The following is an 18,284-nucleotide window of genomic DNA, read 5'->3' as shown; positions in this document are numbered from 1 at the left end:
AGGCTCGACGAAGTGACAAAAAAGTTTTTGTTTATATCGAGCTACTGTGTTCAGTGGGTAATCACTATACAGACCACTAAGTAGATGTCCCATAAAGCAGGCTTCCCGAGTAAAACAGTGATCAGCATGAGGTCATTTGGAGCAACTATATAAAACTGACTGTCATCGTGGTGTGCTACCTGGACTTTTTGAAATGTGTGCACAATGGTTTTTTTTTCTCACTAGGGATAGTAGCAAAACGTTTTCTCACATTTGTTTTAACGTAAAGGGTCTTGCATGCGACTTACCTGATTGCAAATATCAAAATATCAAAAGGGCAGTCTTTATTAAGATGCCCTTGGCCAGTAGGGTGGCTTCTATTTTGGGAAGCGTCACGGGGATGAAAGCCCAAATTTTTTCACGACTGTTTTCGTTCATCTTCCCCATAAAGGGCCCTTCTCCTCAGTTCTGGACTGAGAATGTCATGGAGAATGTCAGAACCGGTTATGTGTACTAACTAGGGAGGAGTAAAAGGCGGAGGAGTAATGCCGCAGGTGACGTCACGAGAATGCATACCATGCAGCAGTGGTGCTGTGACGGCTTCCTTAGCAGTACAACGAAAAGCAAAAGGGAATTGCACGATTTATAATAGGAATATTCAGAGTGTACACAAACTACATACCAGTGTAACAGCTGTTAATATACAGTGAATTAGCCACCGTTAGAGGTCTGCATGTACAATTTCTTGGCCAAGTGCTGTCGCTTTGTCCTCATACAACGTATCGATAATTAGAGATCATCCCGCATCTCGTGAACTCACGGCCATTGTTTGCCTTATGAACTCATAGCCGTTATGAACTTGAGTATGAACTAACAGTCATTGTTTCCTACGCAGTGGACACCATGGACAAATCAAAGCAACAAGCCACAATCCACAAGGTCCGAGAGCTCCAGTTGGAGGCGGTCCAGGTGGAGGAACACTATGACGTCATCAAAGAGATCGGCTCCGGAGACTACGGCAAGGTGGGTCGACGTCTCTGTATTGGTACATTAATCCGATTCAGTTGGTTTATGTTTCCTTCATCTTTTTTTTTGTCTTTGACTACTGGAGAGCTGGGCAGTCTAACGCAAGGGAGTACAGGTAGACACCTCGATTGAAAAAGAGCCGCCTAATTGTTGCCCCTTTTACTGTCGCACGCTGCTTGGTTGTGCGGCTTCTGAGCCTTGGTTGTAGTGTGAGATGGAGAATGAACTGAATCATGGCGTTATGCAGTCTGTGTGGCTAGCGCAGTTCGTATGTGCGATCGTGAGCACATGCATCCTGCTTTCCATCGGTCTTTCTTCCAGTCAGTGCTTTATCTCTGCAATTTTTGTGAGTGTATGAACGCTGCCAGAGGCAACATTAGTATTATTGGTATAGAACTGCAAGCTAAAAGCGTAAATTAAAACACGATTAGACAAGACTTAGCGTTATCTAATATGCGTCCGGGCTTAAGAACCATGCGCTAGCTCAGTGTCTGGCGTTCCGCTGATGATCCCAAAGTCACGGGTTCGATCATAACCGAGGTGGCCGAATTTATAAATTGAGGCAATATACAAAAACGTCAATGTGCTATGCGATATCAGCGTGCGTCAACGAAGCGCAGGTGATCTAAATTAATCTGGAGCCCGCGATTACGGCTTTTCTCACAGCCCATGTGTCACCTCGGTGCGTTAAACTTGGCAATTCTGAAATCATCCTCGTCATGGCTCACGCTGTTTTGTCGCTGGGGCTTTCCTCTAGCTTCTGAGAGAAGCCCATGCGGAACTGTGGAGTACTTACACTTCCTCGTGTTGGAAATGCTGCGGTTGTCGACTTGTTTTTGGGGCACGGTCTGGGTTCCTAGTGGCAGAGCAAGTCGCATGCTGCACGTCCTGGCTGTGTCGCGTTCGACTTTGAACGCCTAGTGTTAGTCGTAGATAAGCGCTCATTACAGGGAAGCCGCTGCCAAGCGGTAAACGGTGATCGGAGGCTCCCATTTGTACTGATGGAATCCCGCAACTGAAGAGTTTCGTTTGCAGTGCCAGACATACACAGTGGTAACGGGTCCTGCATTCCTCAAGGGCCGAAGACGCTGTTTACCGAGAGTACAGATTTTGTTAAGGATCACGTGGTACAGACACTGTTGTGAGACAAGTGGTATATGCATCCGTCATGACGTGTGAAAATCGAGACGTGGAACCCTGCAGGGTAGCTGGACAGATCGCACGGTGGCCATTGCCGCAGCTATTGGTCATAGCCATGATAAAGTACCCACATTGCCAGATCTGCAGATGCCACGGACCGGAGAGCCTATGAGAATACGAACATTGCCGGATATGAGTGCGGCTTATTTACTACGCACTTGCGTGGGCAGTGGCTGTTGGCTGGTGTTGATTATCATTGTAAAAACCTGGCAGCACTACATGAGTTTGACAGAGAGAAGAGTGGGTATATATATATATTGGCTACTAGTGATGGCCATAAGCTGCCGGAGACAGCTGACGATATGATGAAGGAAATATTTATTGTTGTACAGATAAATGGTGAGGAAGAGGAGGGTGGTGTCCTTAGTCCAGGGCTTCAATGGCGTAAGCTGCTGCACTTGCTCGTTCGATAAGAAGGCGCTGATGTCCTTCTTCCGAGCTAGACAGTGACGCTTCCCAACCCTGCCGCGTTGGCTGCCTTATAATATCATTGACTTGGTTTTTTGACAGGCCCAAACCGTATGGTACAGGTCTGCCTCCTCCCTCTAAAGTCTGCATTCTGATTGGATTGCATCCGGGTTTATGGCGTGCAATACTTACGGGCGGTGGAATGTCTGTTTGTAGTCTACGGAGGTAAACGTATCACATGACGACGTTGCTGGCGACGTAATTCCTGGGTTGGAAGTTAGACATCGGCGACGGTGGTCACTGAACTAGTATTTGGGGACGACCAAGAGTGCATCATGTCCGAAGCTCATGTCTGGACGTTGAAGACGTGGTATCGCGCTTTGTCCGCAGGTGGTGCTGGCGCGGCACCGCGAGACGGGCTCGCAGGTGGCGCTCAAGGCCGTGCCGCGTGCAACCACGACCCTAAGGGACTTCCTGATCGAGTTCCACTACAGCTACTTCCTGTCGCCGCACTCCAGCATCCTGGACACGTACGACGTCTGCTTCGAGACGCCCGAACACTACTACTTCGCCCAGGAGGTGAGCGAGAGCATACGACTACGGTATATACATGTTACCATAATAATCATCATCATCATTTGCCTAAAGGTCAGGCCTGATGGGGATTTACGTGAGTGTGGTAGACATAAGGGGATCACTACTACTATATACATGTTACTACAGTCCTCATGCATCATCATCGTTCACCCTTTAAGGCCAGGCCTGATGGGGATTTACGTGAGGATGGGAGACTATAAGGGGATCCCTACTACTATATAGATGTTACCACCATAATAATCATCGTCATTTGCCCTTTAAGGCCAGGCCTGATGGGGATTTACGTGAGGGTGGTAGACATAAGGGAATCACTACTATATACATGTTACCACCGTCCTCATCATCATCGTTTACCCTTTAAGGCCAGGCCTGAGGGGGATTTACGTGAGGATGGGAGACCATAAGGGGATCACTACTAATATATAGATGTTACCACCATAATCATCATCATCATTTACCCCTAAAGGCCAAGCCTGATGGGGATTTACGTGAGTGTGGTAGACCATAAGGGGATCACTACTACTATATACATGTTACCACCGTCCTCATCATCATCGTTTACCCTTTAAGGCCAGGCCTGATGGGGATTTACGTGAGGATGGGAGACCCCCCCATAAGGGGATCACTACTACTATATAAATGTTACCACCATAATCATCATCATCATTCACCCTTAAAGGCCAGACCTGATGGGAATTTACGTGCGGGTGGTAGACATAAGGGAATCACTACTATATACATGTTACCACCGTCCTCATCATCATCGTTTACCCTTTAAGGCCAGGCCTGAGGGGGATTTACGTGAGGATGGGAGACCATAAGGGGATCACTACTAATATATAGATGTTACCACCATAATCATCATCATCATTTACCCCTAAAGGCCAAGCCTGATGGGGATTTACGTGAGTGTGGTAGACCATAAGGGGATCACTACTACTATATACATGTTACCACCGTCCTCATCATCATCGTTTACCCTTTAAGGCCAGGCCTGATGGGGATTTACGTGAGGATGGGAGACCCCCCCATAAGGGGATCACTACTACTATATAAATGTTACCACCATAATCATCATCATCATTCACCCTTAAAGGCCAGACCTGATGGGAATTTACGTGCGGGTGGTACACATAAGGGAATCACTACTACTATATACACGTTATTACAGTAATCATCATCGTCATCATTTACCCTTAAAGACCAGACCTGATTGGGATTTACGTGGGGGTGGGACACGTAAGGGGATCACGAATCATATAAAATATGAAACGCCCCAGTTGTATAAAAAGATAGCAAAAACAGTTAGGCTTACACACTGCAATAAATCTAAAGGTATGCTACTGGAGTTCGAGAGTGAAAAAAATTATAATTAATAATGACTGTGTTGCGGGAGTGGGAACCAGGTTACTACAAAAGAGTATTTCTTTCTACTTTACGTATGGAGGCATAGCTGCTCAGCGACTTCAGCATGAACGCGAATGTCAGCTGCAAGCTGAACACCAATGCGTCAACATCATCAGCGCTGCTTACGGACCGAGTTGCCACAGATGCCGACAAATTGAGGCGGCCTAAATTCGGTAGCGACATCAGGAACAAAAACAAGCGGAGGCAAAACATACCGTCAGCCAACATCAATAAGTGCTCGATGAACGAAGCTTTATCACTGGCGAAACGCGAAGACGGGCACGCTCAAAAATACCTCCCATCGATGTAAACCTAATATAGAGCACTGTTGACGACACTACTATTTCCGAGCTGCTTTGCCCTATTTACTCAGCTATAAGGTGCGTTAATTATGGCTTCTCCGAAAAGTCGTCCGGGAAAATAGGAAAGAAAGTTGGAAAAGCAAATAGAAGTGAAAATGAAAGCAGAGGCGTGGGCTGTCACTGTTAGGACTGGCAAGGTGGAGTAATTTACGAGCGTCTCACAGAGCTAGGCGGCCTACTCGTTCCTACCATTTTTCTTCGTTTTTTTTTTTGCTCGTATGCAAGAAGAAAAGGCACAGCGCGAAGCAAAGAAAGCAGTCTCTCGTTTCCTGTGGCTTCCTCGGGCCGTGTTTCCCTCGGCGGTTGCGCACGATGCCATTTCGCCAGTCTTCTTTCGTTAGGCCGACGTAAAGTCAGCGTCCTGCTCCGCGATTTTGCAGCTGGAACTGGCCCTTGCGTGACGTATGCTTGCGCGCGTGCCCGAGCTGACCGGCTCGAAAATAGCGTCTCGTCTGTTTCTTCGTCTTCTTGGGGCCTGCACTGGTGAAGGATTCACACTGGCTGACTGCGTTTAGGCTGGGTGCATTGCGCAGGGCGAGCTCGCTCTTCTCTCCTCACCCATACTTGTGATGATTACTGGCGAGGTTTTAACCAAACATAAGGGTTTGCACGCCCAGTGGTAAGGTTCCGCTCGTAGAGAGGTGTTTTTCGTTAAGCCGTGACCGGGCGCTAGTAACTCAACCCTTGAGGATGGAGAGAAGAATAAAGAACCCTTCTGGTGCTCGCAAGGGCGACAGTGACCTTCTGGGCAGTAGCCAGTCATAAGTCAGTGCGTGTGGTAGGTTGTATTAGTCTCGAAAAACTTTTGTTTGAACAGGCCCGTGCAGTGCCTGCGGGAAGTCTGTGGCTGCGAAGATTTACCATGTGCCTAAATAGCTATCAACTCTGTTCCCCTTTAAATGCGCGGTACAAATAGTGCCCTGCTCGCCCAGTGGCTGGCTGGAATGGATCAAACGCTCGTAACTCAGTCATTCGCTTCACTTACGCAGTTCACTCATTCGATTCATTCATTCATTCACTTCACTCACGCACTTCTCTCACACACTTCATTCGCTCATCCGCTTCACCCAGTCGTTCACTGCACTCAATAATTAATTGTATTCTATTACGTACTTCACCCAATTCACTCACTTACTCAGTAACTCACTTCACTCACTCACTTATTCACTTCACTCACCTGACTTTACTCCCCTCGCTCACCTCACTTCACTTCACTCTCCTCACATCATTCACCTCGCATCACTCACTTCGCCTAATTAGTTGTTCTTTTTAATTTGTGGCAGCAGCGTTGCGAGAGTTGGTTTGATTTTATTTGACATGGACAATCGCTGTTGCTTATCTACATTACTCTATGACGCCGATCTGTGCTGCCTTATCGAAGTGCTTATCTACTCTCACACTTGGGTGCATAGGCACTCAATAGAAATATCCGAGCACCCGCGATGCCAGGCAGATAGAAACGCCCGCACACAAACGCACGCGCAGAAACATACCCACAGGCGGACAGACATAGAGCGTTTTATTTGAAGAAAGGATGACGCGTGGCCTGTTAAGCGAATAAAAGTTGGGGAGTGGGAGAAACCTTTTGCCGTGTGGCATGAAAGGAGTGCCTTTCACCCAGGTGGCGCCTTACGGAGACCTGTGGCACGCGGTGGAGTACTATGGCGGCATCGACGAGCGCGACCTGAAGATCGTGCTCAGGCAGATCATCCCTGCCCTGGAGTTCATGCACAGCAAGGAGTTGGTGCACAGGGACGTCCGTGCCGAGAACATCCTCATCTTCAGCAAGGACTTCACCAAGGTACGCCTGGCGATGCACGGACGGTGTAGCGTTCGCAGCCAGAGCCAAGGGCAGACCGCGTTTAAATCTTACAGTCGTTTCGGTCTTGTCGGCTGCAAACGAATGACAGTCGTGAAAGCTCGACACTAGCTGAGAGTGAGCTCTGATCTAATCTGTTCTTCGAGTTGCACTTTTTGTTGCTTAAGACAAGCCAAGTGGAATTTGTCTTGCAGAACACAGTCACAAGCTAGTAAACGAATGTACTGAATGGACATATTGGTACAGGCACTTCTTCCACATAAGAGCGTTATCTTCGTAGAGGTAATTCTTCCACACAAACATTATTATTTTGGTATAGGCACTTTTTCCACACACACAGCGTTATCTTGGTACAGGCACTTCCACACACACACCGTTATCTTGGTACATGCATATCTTCCACACACACATCGTTATCTTGGTACAGGCACTTCCACACACACACCGTTATTTTGGTACAGGCACTTCTTCCACACACACAGCGTTATCTTGGTACAGGCATTTCTTCCACACACACATCGTTATCTTGGTACAGGCACTTCTTCCACACACAGCGTTATCTTGGTACATGCATATCTTCCACACACACATCGTTATCTTGGTACAGGCACTTCCACACACACACCGTTATTTTGGTACAGGCACTTCTTCCACACACACAGCGTTATCTTGGTACAGGCATTTCTTCCACACACAGATCGTTATCTTGGTACAGGCACTTCTTCCACACACAGCGTTATCTTGGTACATGCATATCTTCCACACACACATCGTTATCTTGGTACAGGCACTTCCACACACACACCGTTATTTTGGTACAGGCACTTCTTCCACACACACAGCGTTATCTTGGTACAGGCATTTCTTCCACACACACATCGTTATCTTGGTACAGGCACTTCCACACACACACCGTTATTTTGGTACAGGCACTTCTTCCACACACACAGCGTTATCTTGGTACATGCATATCTTCCACACACACATCGTTATCTTGGTGCAGGCACTTCCACCCACATACCGTTATTTTGGTACAGGCACTTCTTCCACACACACAGCGTTATCTTGGTACAGGAATTTCTTCCACACACACATCGTTTTCTTGGTACAGGCACTTCTTCCACACACAGCGTTATCTTGGTACATGCATATCTTCCACACACACATCGTTATCTTGGTACATGCATATCTTCCACACACGCACCGTTATTTTGGTACAGGCACTTCTTCCACACACACAGCGTTATCTTGGTACATGCATATCTTCCACACACACATCGTTATCTTGGTACAGGCACTTCCACACACACACACACCGTTATTTTGGTACAGGCACTTCTTCCACACACACAGCGTTATCTTGGTACAGGCATTTCTTCCACACACACATCGTTATCTTGGTACAGGCACTTCTTCCACACACAGCGTTATCTTGGTACATGCATATTTTCCACACACACATCGTTATCTTGGTACAGGCACTTCCACACACACCGTTATTTTGGTACAGGCACTTCTTCCACACACACAGCGTTATCTTGGTACAGGCATTTCTTCCACACACACATCGTTATCTTGGTACAGGCACTTCTTCCACACACAGCGTTATCTTGGTGCAGGCGCTTCTTCCACTTCTCAAAGCCCGTGTCTCTAGGCCTTGAGAGCAGCAAGTGCTATAGGGCCGCTCTCTTCATTCTAGCCTTCATTCACCGTGGTTTCAGGTGAAGCTGACCGACTTCGGCCTGACGAGAAAAGCCGGCACGCTGGTCAAGAAGCGGACGCGGTCACTGCCCACCTGTCCGCCAGAAATCTGGGAGGCGGTGCACCTCGAAGGCTACACCGTCGATCTGGGCTCCGACGTCTGGCAGATCGGCATGCTTATCTTCTCCTCGCTCACAGCCAGGTAATGAGCCAGCCAACCAGCGCTGCGGTTGCTACATCTGCGAACTTCATCACGCTAATCAGTAGCGGCCTATGCAGGACAGTTTCTTCAGATAATGAAGACAGTACTAGAGTAGTTATAAACAGCGCCTAAGGTAGCTAGTCTATTTCTTGGTAACTGTGCCGAGCTTCTTGAGACTCAAGATTGGCGGAGCGAGAGATGCGAGTGGAAATATCAATTCTTAGCAATGTTTTTTTTTGTTAGCGTAAACTATATTGCTTGCAGCTTGGGCCCGACAGGGTAATTGAGTGTTGTCGGAGACGTAACTAGGCCGCATCATCGATTTATTGACGTTCTATACAGATTTTAGTTTCAGTTTATTAATATAATATCTAACGACTTCACGTAACCAAAGAATAATATTACAGTCGAGGGCCCCAGAGTCACGGGCAGATTGCGAAGCTTGACGTATGGCTGTAAATGGCTCCATTGTTCATTAGCTTCTGTAAAATAGGTTCTTTACTATATGACTGTTCGACACGTCCGAGCGCAATATTTGACGCTCTGCGCGGAGATCGGAGTAGTCCACCCGTGGAAAGCCTGTCTACCTTTCGTATAGCAAGTTCTCTCCTGGACACGTTTCTTTAGGGTGATTTCATGGCCATATTTTAAAATGAACTGTTCATGTCAAACGGATGAATCATACAGAAGGACGCGCAGGAATGTAATAGAATCGCTACTGTTCTTCGTGAAGCAAATAACAACACCATGGTGTTTCTCTCTTAGTTGTGCCTGGGAATTCATGCCATTTCTGGCTAGTTGGTTTCTGTCAGTGACCCACCTCTGATCTTTTCAGGTTCCCCTGGGAGAAAGCCGACATCACGGACAGTCGCTTCAACGAGTTCCTCGACTGGCAGAAGCGCAAGACCACGAGGACGCCGCGAGAGTTCAAGCGGTTCACGCCCAGACTGCTTCGCATGATGCGGCGGCTAATGGAGCCCAAGCCTACCAAGAGGTACCCTGTCACCGAGGTCAACAAGTACTACGGCGACCGGTGGCTCATGGTCCGCTCTCCGAGGACCTCCAAGGTCTCGGAGATTTGGGACGCTGCGACGGTGGCCGCCGTCACGGGCCAAGAGAAGCGACTCGGCGACGAACTGCTCACGGACTACGGAAAAGAACAGAGAATCCAGAACTGGATCATGTCCGGAGCCGAGGGTGAGGCTAAGGAGAGCCAATAGGGGCCGATTAATGGCGCGCTTCTTGGCTGGCTGGCCGGGTGATGTCTGTGAAGATGAAAAAAAAAGCTGAGCTTCTGCGCGCATATAAATTTGCTCAGTTGTGGATTGTAGAGCAAATAACGTACGGTAGAAGCTGCTATATCTTGACGGCTAGGGGACCTAGCGAACCGTGAGACGGTCAGTGTTTTCAGAAGTCGGCATGATGTCCGTTGCCTCGTTAGGCTTTCAGAAAAAAGGATGCTGGAAGCATGAAAAGTCGTCGGCATGAAGAGACATAGCTAAGCTGAGGGAAAACAGCCAATGAAGCACTGAAGAGAAGAACACGTGACACGTCCAGCGCCGGAAACGCAACGATAAAAGGGACGAGTTTCATGCGTTTTCGGGTGGAAACTGTTCTTCGCCTAAGGCAGGAGTGGTGTTACCCGAGTGATCCAAGCGAGAGCTGCGGGACAACATGCAGCGAGGGGTGCTGTGTCGATGCCCGTCGAGTATTCGGTATGTCATCTATAAGAGGATGGTGGGCAGCGCCAAAAGAAGCCTGGGAGTGCAGGTTACTCGTAGGCATCGGCAGGGGGGTCCATGTCGCACAAAATACAAGTCGTAAGAGGGCTTTTCCGAAAAGCAAGATCACAACAGCTGCAAGTCGGGGGAAGTGGAAGAAACTACTAGTACAACGACGAAGTGCTGGCGGACACTGAAGGTGGCGCCCTTAGAAACAGTGCACAGAACCTCTTGTCATGGTGACAACGAAACATTGAATTGCGAACCAGGCGCCTTGCAGACGGCATGTATGGAGGCAAAATCCTGTGGACAGGCGTTATCCGTCTGCACTTTGAAGCAACTGCAGTGCGCATTGCAGTGTCTTGCTCAGAGTACAGAATGCAGCGGCAAGCACAGGTGTTGCCAGTGCCCTCTGGCTGTCAGAACCGCAGGCGCCAAACAAAGCATCTCGACTATTCGCACTTCGCAAAGATTGAAAGCGGGCACTGATTTCACAGGACTGCAAAACTCTCCCTGAAGTTGAAAGGGGCGTAACATGCAGAGAGTTGCGTGTCTGTTCTGCCGTCGATGCCAGTAATCTGATTGTTGCATTCGAGGAGGAAAGCGAAGTTCTCACTTCGAAGAGTATCTCTCTGCTGCTCTTCGAAACCCCCACAAGACAGCATTAGACTGCCGCTCGTGTCTTAAAGCGCCCGCCATCGACGGTATTGAGGTATCCCGGCGTTGCAGTTTCCGTTCGTCTTCCGATATATCCCAGGAGACTGCCTGAAATGCGTCAGTGGCGACACATCTACTGTTTCGCCGATTCAGGACAGAAAGGTTGCAAACGCAGAGCGGACAACCAACTCGCCACCACTCTCTGTGACGTGTCTGCCTCCACGCAGCGACAAGACGTGTGAACCTTGTGGTGACTGTAGATAAATACAAGATTCATTTCAATTGAGTTCAACACAGTTTGCAGTGCATATGGAGCAGCTTGGTATTGAATCGTGAGGAGCAGGAAAAGGAAATTTAAAAGCTTTTGCGCGGCAGAGACTTCGTCCTGAGGCCAGCGTAGTTGATGTGCTCTTAGCCAATACACGCCACAGAGAAGCCTGCCCACAGTCTCCTGCCCGTTGTGACGTAGATCACATGGACATGGCCCACCAGGTGTACTCGGCAAGCCGGACAGTGAGTGAGCCAATGCAGGCAACAATGTGGACGTGCGCCATAATCTGTCGCCAGTGCTGTACAGTGTTGTTGTTTTGTAGCATGCTCGTGAGGTGGCGTTGCGTACGTCAGTGATTGAAATTGGAGTCAGAAATGTCGGGAAGGGAGGTGTACGGCTTCCACGCGATAGTATTCAGCCAAGATATATTGCCACTGTACAGTGTTCAGAACAAGGCTGAGAGGAACTCTTGCATAGTTTTCTGCAAACAAGAGGCGGCCTTAACCACATTGACGGGCCGTCATTCCAAGAAAAAAAAATTACGTGATTCAATTCGATTACATTACGTTAGAGGAACGAAGGAAAATTGTCTCTAACTTCAACAAGACCATGCTTAGAGCTCCTGACGCTCGCGCTCTCGTTAGAGGAGGTCGACATAGCTTGGGAGTGATGTTCTAAACTTCTGTCTTTCAGTATTTCCTCCGTACAAAAATTGCTCCCGGGTGTACTAGAAGAGATCTCAATAGCCTCGCTGCCACTGGCATTCAGTCAAGACCGTGTCCCCCCGAGCCTTATTTACGTGACACTTCACTCTAGCGTCGAACCCTATAACTTCTGGCCTTAAGTGTTGTCTTCGAACCTAGGTTAATAAGTGACCCTTCAACGTTCGATAACACTGAGCACAGCCTTCTCTCTCTGTTTTTTTTTTCAGCAGTCTACCTTGCCGTGACTCCTTAGTTATTAGTTCGGTACAGTTAGTGTCAGATGTATGAAGACCATGGTCTGCGTTAGCCTCACTGTTGTCCACTGCCTTCGGCTTTGGACTCTTCTCACACTGTAACTGTCCTGCACGCTATTCACGGACACTCTTTGCCCTTAAAGGCTTACGTAAGGACAAGCTGTTGATGCTGGTGGATACCCCACCGCGTGGGTTCTGTTCAGGTTTTTTTCAACTTCTTTGGAGCGTCAATGAATTATAGAGCGCTGTTAATACATTTTTTTGCGACGGTGCGGACTTATTGATAACAGACAATAACAAGAGTGCGAAGACTTGGTGCCGTCTGTTGCTCGCAAAACATGCGACACTCACAGATAAGCGCCTAGTTTTTTATGAAACTCAAATATGGTAATTTTTATCCCGGATTTTGTGAAACTGGACGTTGCGGAGAAGAAGAGAGGTTCCGGAGATGTCGAGGTGACGGAAGTTTGACGTGCTTTATTCAGTACAAACGAGCGCAGACTGCCCCGTGTCTGTCGCACAAAAGCGGTAAATTTCTATTCCCAACTACTGAAGGGACAGAGCGTATTTTTTACCACGTCAACGTACCTCTCAAAGTTTTTTTGTCCGCCGCTTCCCGGCGAGGAGCCGTGACTCCAAGACGCTCAGTTTGGAGCCTACCAGGAATGCCATCAATGTCCACAAACTCTTTTTCCGCATTGAAAATTCAGTGAAGCATCATCTCTGCAGCTTGCACCGATTTCTATTTTTATTACGGCAGCGTGTTGAAAGAAAAAAAGGGGGAGTACGATATTGTGGAATCTCGTCAATTCAAACTTTCGGGTTATTCGAACCTGTGCTTTGGTCCCGGCAACATAAGGTGCATATTCGGAAGAAATTTTACTTCAGTATGTTATTCGTTTAAGGGCTGAAGGTTCTCGTGACCAAAAAATGAATACCATGGTCCGATAGAATGTAAAAAAATCAACAAAGTGGTATATAATGCGCCATGTTTTGGCAGACACTTAAGGGATTGGTCTTGTGGCTTTCGTATATTGTGTAATTAAAGTCCGCTATACATGCCTTTTAAGAAAAGCCATGAAAAAATATGGAATATCTAAATACCGTTTTCTTCCCCTCGAAAATGCACAGTGTATACTCCAGACCACCTGCACAGGAAGTGATGTTTCTTTCGTGCCGATAGTGCTAACAATCACTGGTAAACCTGTTAGGCCTAGCTAGTATAGAGTGCTGTGTGATGTGCCTATATCTACTGTCCTTAATAGCGAGTGCTCCCGGATCGAAGACGAAATAGCAGAATGTAGTCCATATATAGCGGTGACGAAAGTATTACGATATCTTCGTGCCAGTCGTTCTCCGGCGAGATTTTTCGTATTTAATGTCGTGAGTGGAGATTGTTGTAGTGCCTCTTTAGGGCGAGCTGTACATCCCCGCTACCCCTTTCATAACCATGTGAATCATCCATTGTCTACAAACAGACAGCGACGTGAGTGTTTGCACAAGACTACTCTGTACTCGACTGTCGTGAATAACGTGGTGACTTGCGTTTTCGTAACTTCTTCTGAAGAACGCCTTATCATTGAGCCAATCCAAGTCATTTGTCTCCCACCGAGCCTCCTTGGAAATTTCATTTTTGCCTCGTCGTAAGGGCTGTCCTATGTTGTGGTGTAGTGTCAATTCTTCATTTGACACTAGGCACTCAAACCATGGCGCCCTTTTTCAAGTATCGTCTTTCAGGTCACCCCGTGAATATGCGTTTACAATTTGCCGGCAAGCACAGCTAAGCCTAAACGAGCAGCTGCCGTTCTTTTTTACTTTATCCGACTTTACTTTACCCGACTTTTATTTTATCAGATGGTGCAAGACGTACGCATATTCCTTCTCACTCCCAGAAGCACACGGGCCGCGGGACATCAGTTTTTGCTACCCCCCCCACTTCACTATCTCCCACACATATCAGTAAAGACTGCATTTTCTTTTTGCTGAAACGTACACAAAAAAAAAACTGAAAACTATTTTTTGTAACGGCAACCGCCGACTCGAGAAGAAGTCACCCAGCCCAAAGACGGTATCGTTGTCGTAAGTGACGTGCCTGATGATCCCCCTGACTAACGTGTCTTAAAAGATGTTTGATTCGAAAGGCTCTCGGTGAATGACCCGAAACGAAGTGTGTCTTGGTTGGTTGCAATTTTTTTTTTTGTGACAGATGTCTATACGCGTACGCAGATCGCACGAAGTGTTGTTGATGTTATTCACGTTTTTTTGTATTTACTCGTGATATTTAATAAAAACTTGCTCGATGTGACTACTCCCCGCTCTGTTGCACGCTCGCGGAGTCTGTTGGGTGTAGCTTAGCGGTATACACTCATAAAACTCCGGGAACGTTCGCGCTGTACATAGAAGGACACGTGATAAAGACAGAGTTCTTTGATCATACACTCTAAACAGAAATGAGTAAAAAAGAGAGTAAACTGTCCTTTAGCGCACCCACTTTTATAAAACGGTGTGCGCAAGAGGACAGTTTACTTCCTTTTTACACCCATATAGGTGTATTTGTGTTTAGTGTGTACAGTTTACTCCCTTTTCACTATTTTCTGTTTGGAGTGTAGCGGTTGCGAGAGAACGCTTCAAAACCTGGCCATTCACTGAACATTTCGCAGAATGGATAGATGGATGACTGGATGGAAGTTGGGAGCGTCTCCTTCGAAGTGGGGTGGTGGCACCTGCTACTATGCCATCAGAACATAGCGGATGATGGCGCCGTCTAGAAGCAGCCGATGAAAGAAACGCTGAAATGCATTGCTTGTTCCAGCTTTTCTTTCTCGGAGTGCTATATCTGCATGCGCTTTTGTTACTGTAACACGCTTCAGTTATTTTGTCGCCAGGTGCCAGTGCGGTTATCGACCATCACAAAGTTCGTTAACTGCAGACGGTTTGTGCTGCCCATGACGTGCGTAGTAAAATGATCGAGGGCATGCATATCAGCTCCAAGTTTCATGGCAGGCCTCTAGAAAGATGCGAGCACGCGAGAAAAGTGGAGATGAAAAAATTGTTAAATAAATACGCATTATCCTATTCCCAATAATGTCATGTTTACCGCATTTTTTTCAACACGCGATAGATTTTAATGCATATAATTATCAGTGCTACAAAAGGAGGCCCTGAAGTTTACGATGTATTCCAACTAATGAATACTTTGCAATCGTTCTAATTGACCTTGTATTGTCCTCCTGCAACAATCCCAGATGGGATTAGCAGTATCTATAATTAAAATTTCCAGAGGACCTCCTGCTAGAAAATCAAGAAATTCAGCGGTTTATGCATATGGCAGTTAGATAACAGAGGGCAATAAAGATATCTGAAATAGGAAACTTCATAGCACAATGATTATGAAACCTAAAGAAAACAAGAAAAAAACGAAAGAATGGATATGAAAACAAAAAATTTCAGGCGAATAAAAGTACGGTAGACGTAGAGAAAAAGTTATGTCAGGCCCGGCATTACCATGAGATACGGTTCCCAAAGCATTACAACGTAATTGCCGGATGCTGACTCAGTTTGTTAAGAAGAAAACAATAAAAGCCTGGATGATGTTCATGAGCTCTCGCATGGGACGGGGATTTGGGGAGATGGAAGCCCTTGGGCCGAACGCTTAGCGATATTTGTAGTCTGCGGTGCATTGAAGCACGTTTGGACGATTACGAAGGACGAGTAACATAGAGCGATAAAGGCTGATTTATGTTCGCCCTGAGAAAAACTTGTGCTTCCAAATGCATTCGCTGTGTAGCCTGTTCGTGGGAAACAAATGGCAAAGCTTTTGCGCAGTTCGCTTCGTTGCATTCTTACCATTGAGCCTTTATCGGAGCAGCAGAGGTCATGAAGCGACAGACAAACAATATGCGGGCAGTACAATGGCAAACTAGCCAGGGCCATTTGCACGGTGTTAGGTATCACCGTCGCTTCTGCAGCTGCCTGTTTGTTTGCTAGTTTGCCCGCTCTGCTGGCACATGCCTTGCCTACGCTTAGAGGGCAAACAATTGCCGTCGCAATCGGCTAATGTTTAACCAATGGTGGTATTCAAGGTCATATATATATATATATATATATATATATATATATATATATATATATATATATATATATATATATATATATATATATATATATATATATATATATATATATATATATATATATATATATATATTGGTTTTTGGGGGAAAGTAAATGGCGCAGTATCTGTCTCATATATCGTTGGACACCTGAACCGCGCCGCAAGGGAAGGGATAACGGAGGGAGTGAAAGAAGAAAGGAAGGAAGAGGTGCCGTAGTGGAGGGCTCCGGAATAATTTCGACCACCTGGGGATCTTTAACGTGCACTGACATCGCACAGCACACGGGCGCCTTAGGTCAAATACAGAAAAGCGGATATCGCGGCTGTTTTCGTGGCGCCGTTTCGGCCAACCGCTGCCTGCATACGGCAGAAAGTGAACTCTGGGTTTCATTTGAATACTGATCCGGAGTTCCCGGGTTCGAACCCGACCGCGGCGGCTGCGTTTTTATGGAGGAAAAACGCTAAGGCGCCCGTGTGCTGTGCGATGTCAGTGCACGTTAAAGATCCCCAGGTGGTCGAAATTATTCCGGAGCCCTCCACTACGGCGCCCCTTTCTTCCTTTCTTCTTTCAATCCCTCCTTTATCCCTTCCCTTACGGCGCGGTTCAGGTGTCCAACGATATATGAGACAGATATTGCGCCATTTCCTTTCACCAAAAAATTCAATTATTATTTCATTTGAATGCGTGGGTTGTACTCTTTTGCAGTCGCCGTGTAAACAATCCACCATTGTGGTACAGTAGATACACACCCTTCTGCAACCGGACACGAAGTCGCGGGCTCGAATCCGGCTGTGGTGGGTGCATTGCGATAAACGCGAAATAAGCAATTACATTGTTTTTTGAGGAAAGGAAATGACGCAGTAACTTCCTTACACATCTCGGTGGACACCCGGGCCGCGCTGTAAGGAAAGGGATGGAACGATTGCACAATTGTGATAAGAAAATAGTGAACGGAAATATTGATTTGGTTTATGGGCGTTTAACGTCCGAAAGCGACTCAGGATATGAGGGACGCCATAGTGGAGGGCTCCGGAAATTTCGACCACCTGGGGTTCTTTGAAGTCCACACTGACATCGCACAGTACACGGGCCTCTAGAATTTCGCCTCCATCGAAATTCGACCACCGCTGCCGGTGATCGAAACCGCGTCTTTCGGGCCAGAAGCCGGAACGGAAATATTTAAAGTGTTTGTTCGCGAGGAGCAGGCGAGAATGTGAGTAAATATTTTGGGGCAAAATTTACGCGAGAAATGACATGACACAGGGTGGCGACGTCCTGTGCTTATGAAGAAGCTTTAGCTCGAACACAGCTTTAGCAAGGCTATACGGGGTGTTTGACCTAAGACTTTGCACAATTTTTAAAATAGACTTTGTGAGTTAAAAGACCGCTTTTTTCGGCACAACAACGAGACACCGCTCATCTCGGCGAAGTGGATCGTGAACTATGATTTAGCCCCTTCTGTTCACGAAGCAGTCATCGTGTTCGGCACGCAGAAGAGTAGGCACAACGTGAGAACTGATTATACAGCTGTATATTAACTGAATTTTATTGGTGTCGCATATATCGGCATGGAGAGTGAAGGCCACTGCGCGAAATTGTTTGCTATATACATATATACATATACAACAGAACCATAAAAATATGTTCTCTGTTCACCTTACATTGCAGCAGCGTTGCGGGTACTATTTTTGAAGTAGCGCAACCAATTTAACATGCCACAACAGCACAGAAAGGGTGTACTAAAACCAAAATAAGCCATGGCCGCGCGCAGAGCATACGGACAACGACACATCCGCCTGCATCCTCTAGCGGGCCCGATTTTGGACCAGTCCGGGCGTGAAGCAGGTGCTATGCGAAGGCC

At 47.0% G+C, this 18,284-nt stretch overlaps 1 protein-coding gene across 1 annotated transcript in view; it reads left to right on the top strand.

Moving 5' to 3' along the window:
- LOC144101338 (serine/threonine-protein kinase SBK1-like) overlaps nt 1-14,614 on the top strand; it is a 57,960-nt gene extending 43,346 nt beyond the window's left edge. The window contains exons 2-6 of the mRNA XM_077634444.1: nt 875-1,002; nt 3,004-3,192; nt 6,601-6,780; nt 8,520-8,701; nt 9,537-14,614. Coding sequence (XP_077490570.1) covers nt 883-1,002; nt 3,004-3,192; nt 6,601-6,780; nt 8,520-8,701; nt 9,537-9,921 — 1,056 coding nt within the window. The 5' untranslated portion in view covers nt 875-882 and the 3' untranslated portion in view covers nt 9,922-14,614. The remainder of the gene's footprint in view (nt 1-874; nt 1,003-3,003; nt 3,193-6,600; nt 6,781-8,519; nt 8,702-9,536) is intronic.
- The last annotated feature ends 3,670 nt before the right edge of the window (nt 14,615-18,284 follow it).

This window comes from Amblyomma americanum, chromosome 8 (assembly GCF_052857255.1).
Source record: "Amblyomma americanum isolate KBUSLIRL-KWMA chromosome 8, ASM5285725v1, whole genome shotgun sequence".
Classification (NCBI taxonomy): domain Eukaryota; kingdom Metazoa; phylum Arthropoda; class Arachnida; order Ixodida; family Ixodidae; genus Amblyomma; species Amblyomma americanum.
Note: the sequence above shows the minus strand (reverse complement) of the source record. Positions and strands in the feature narration are given on the sequence as shown.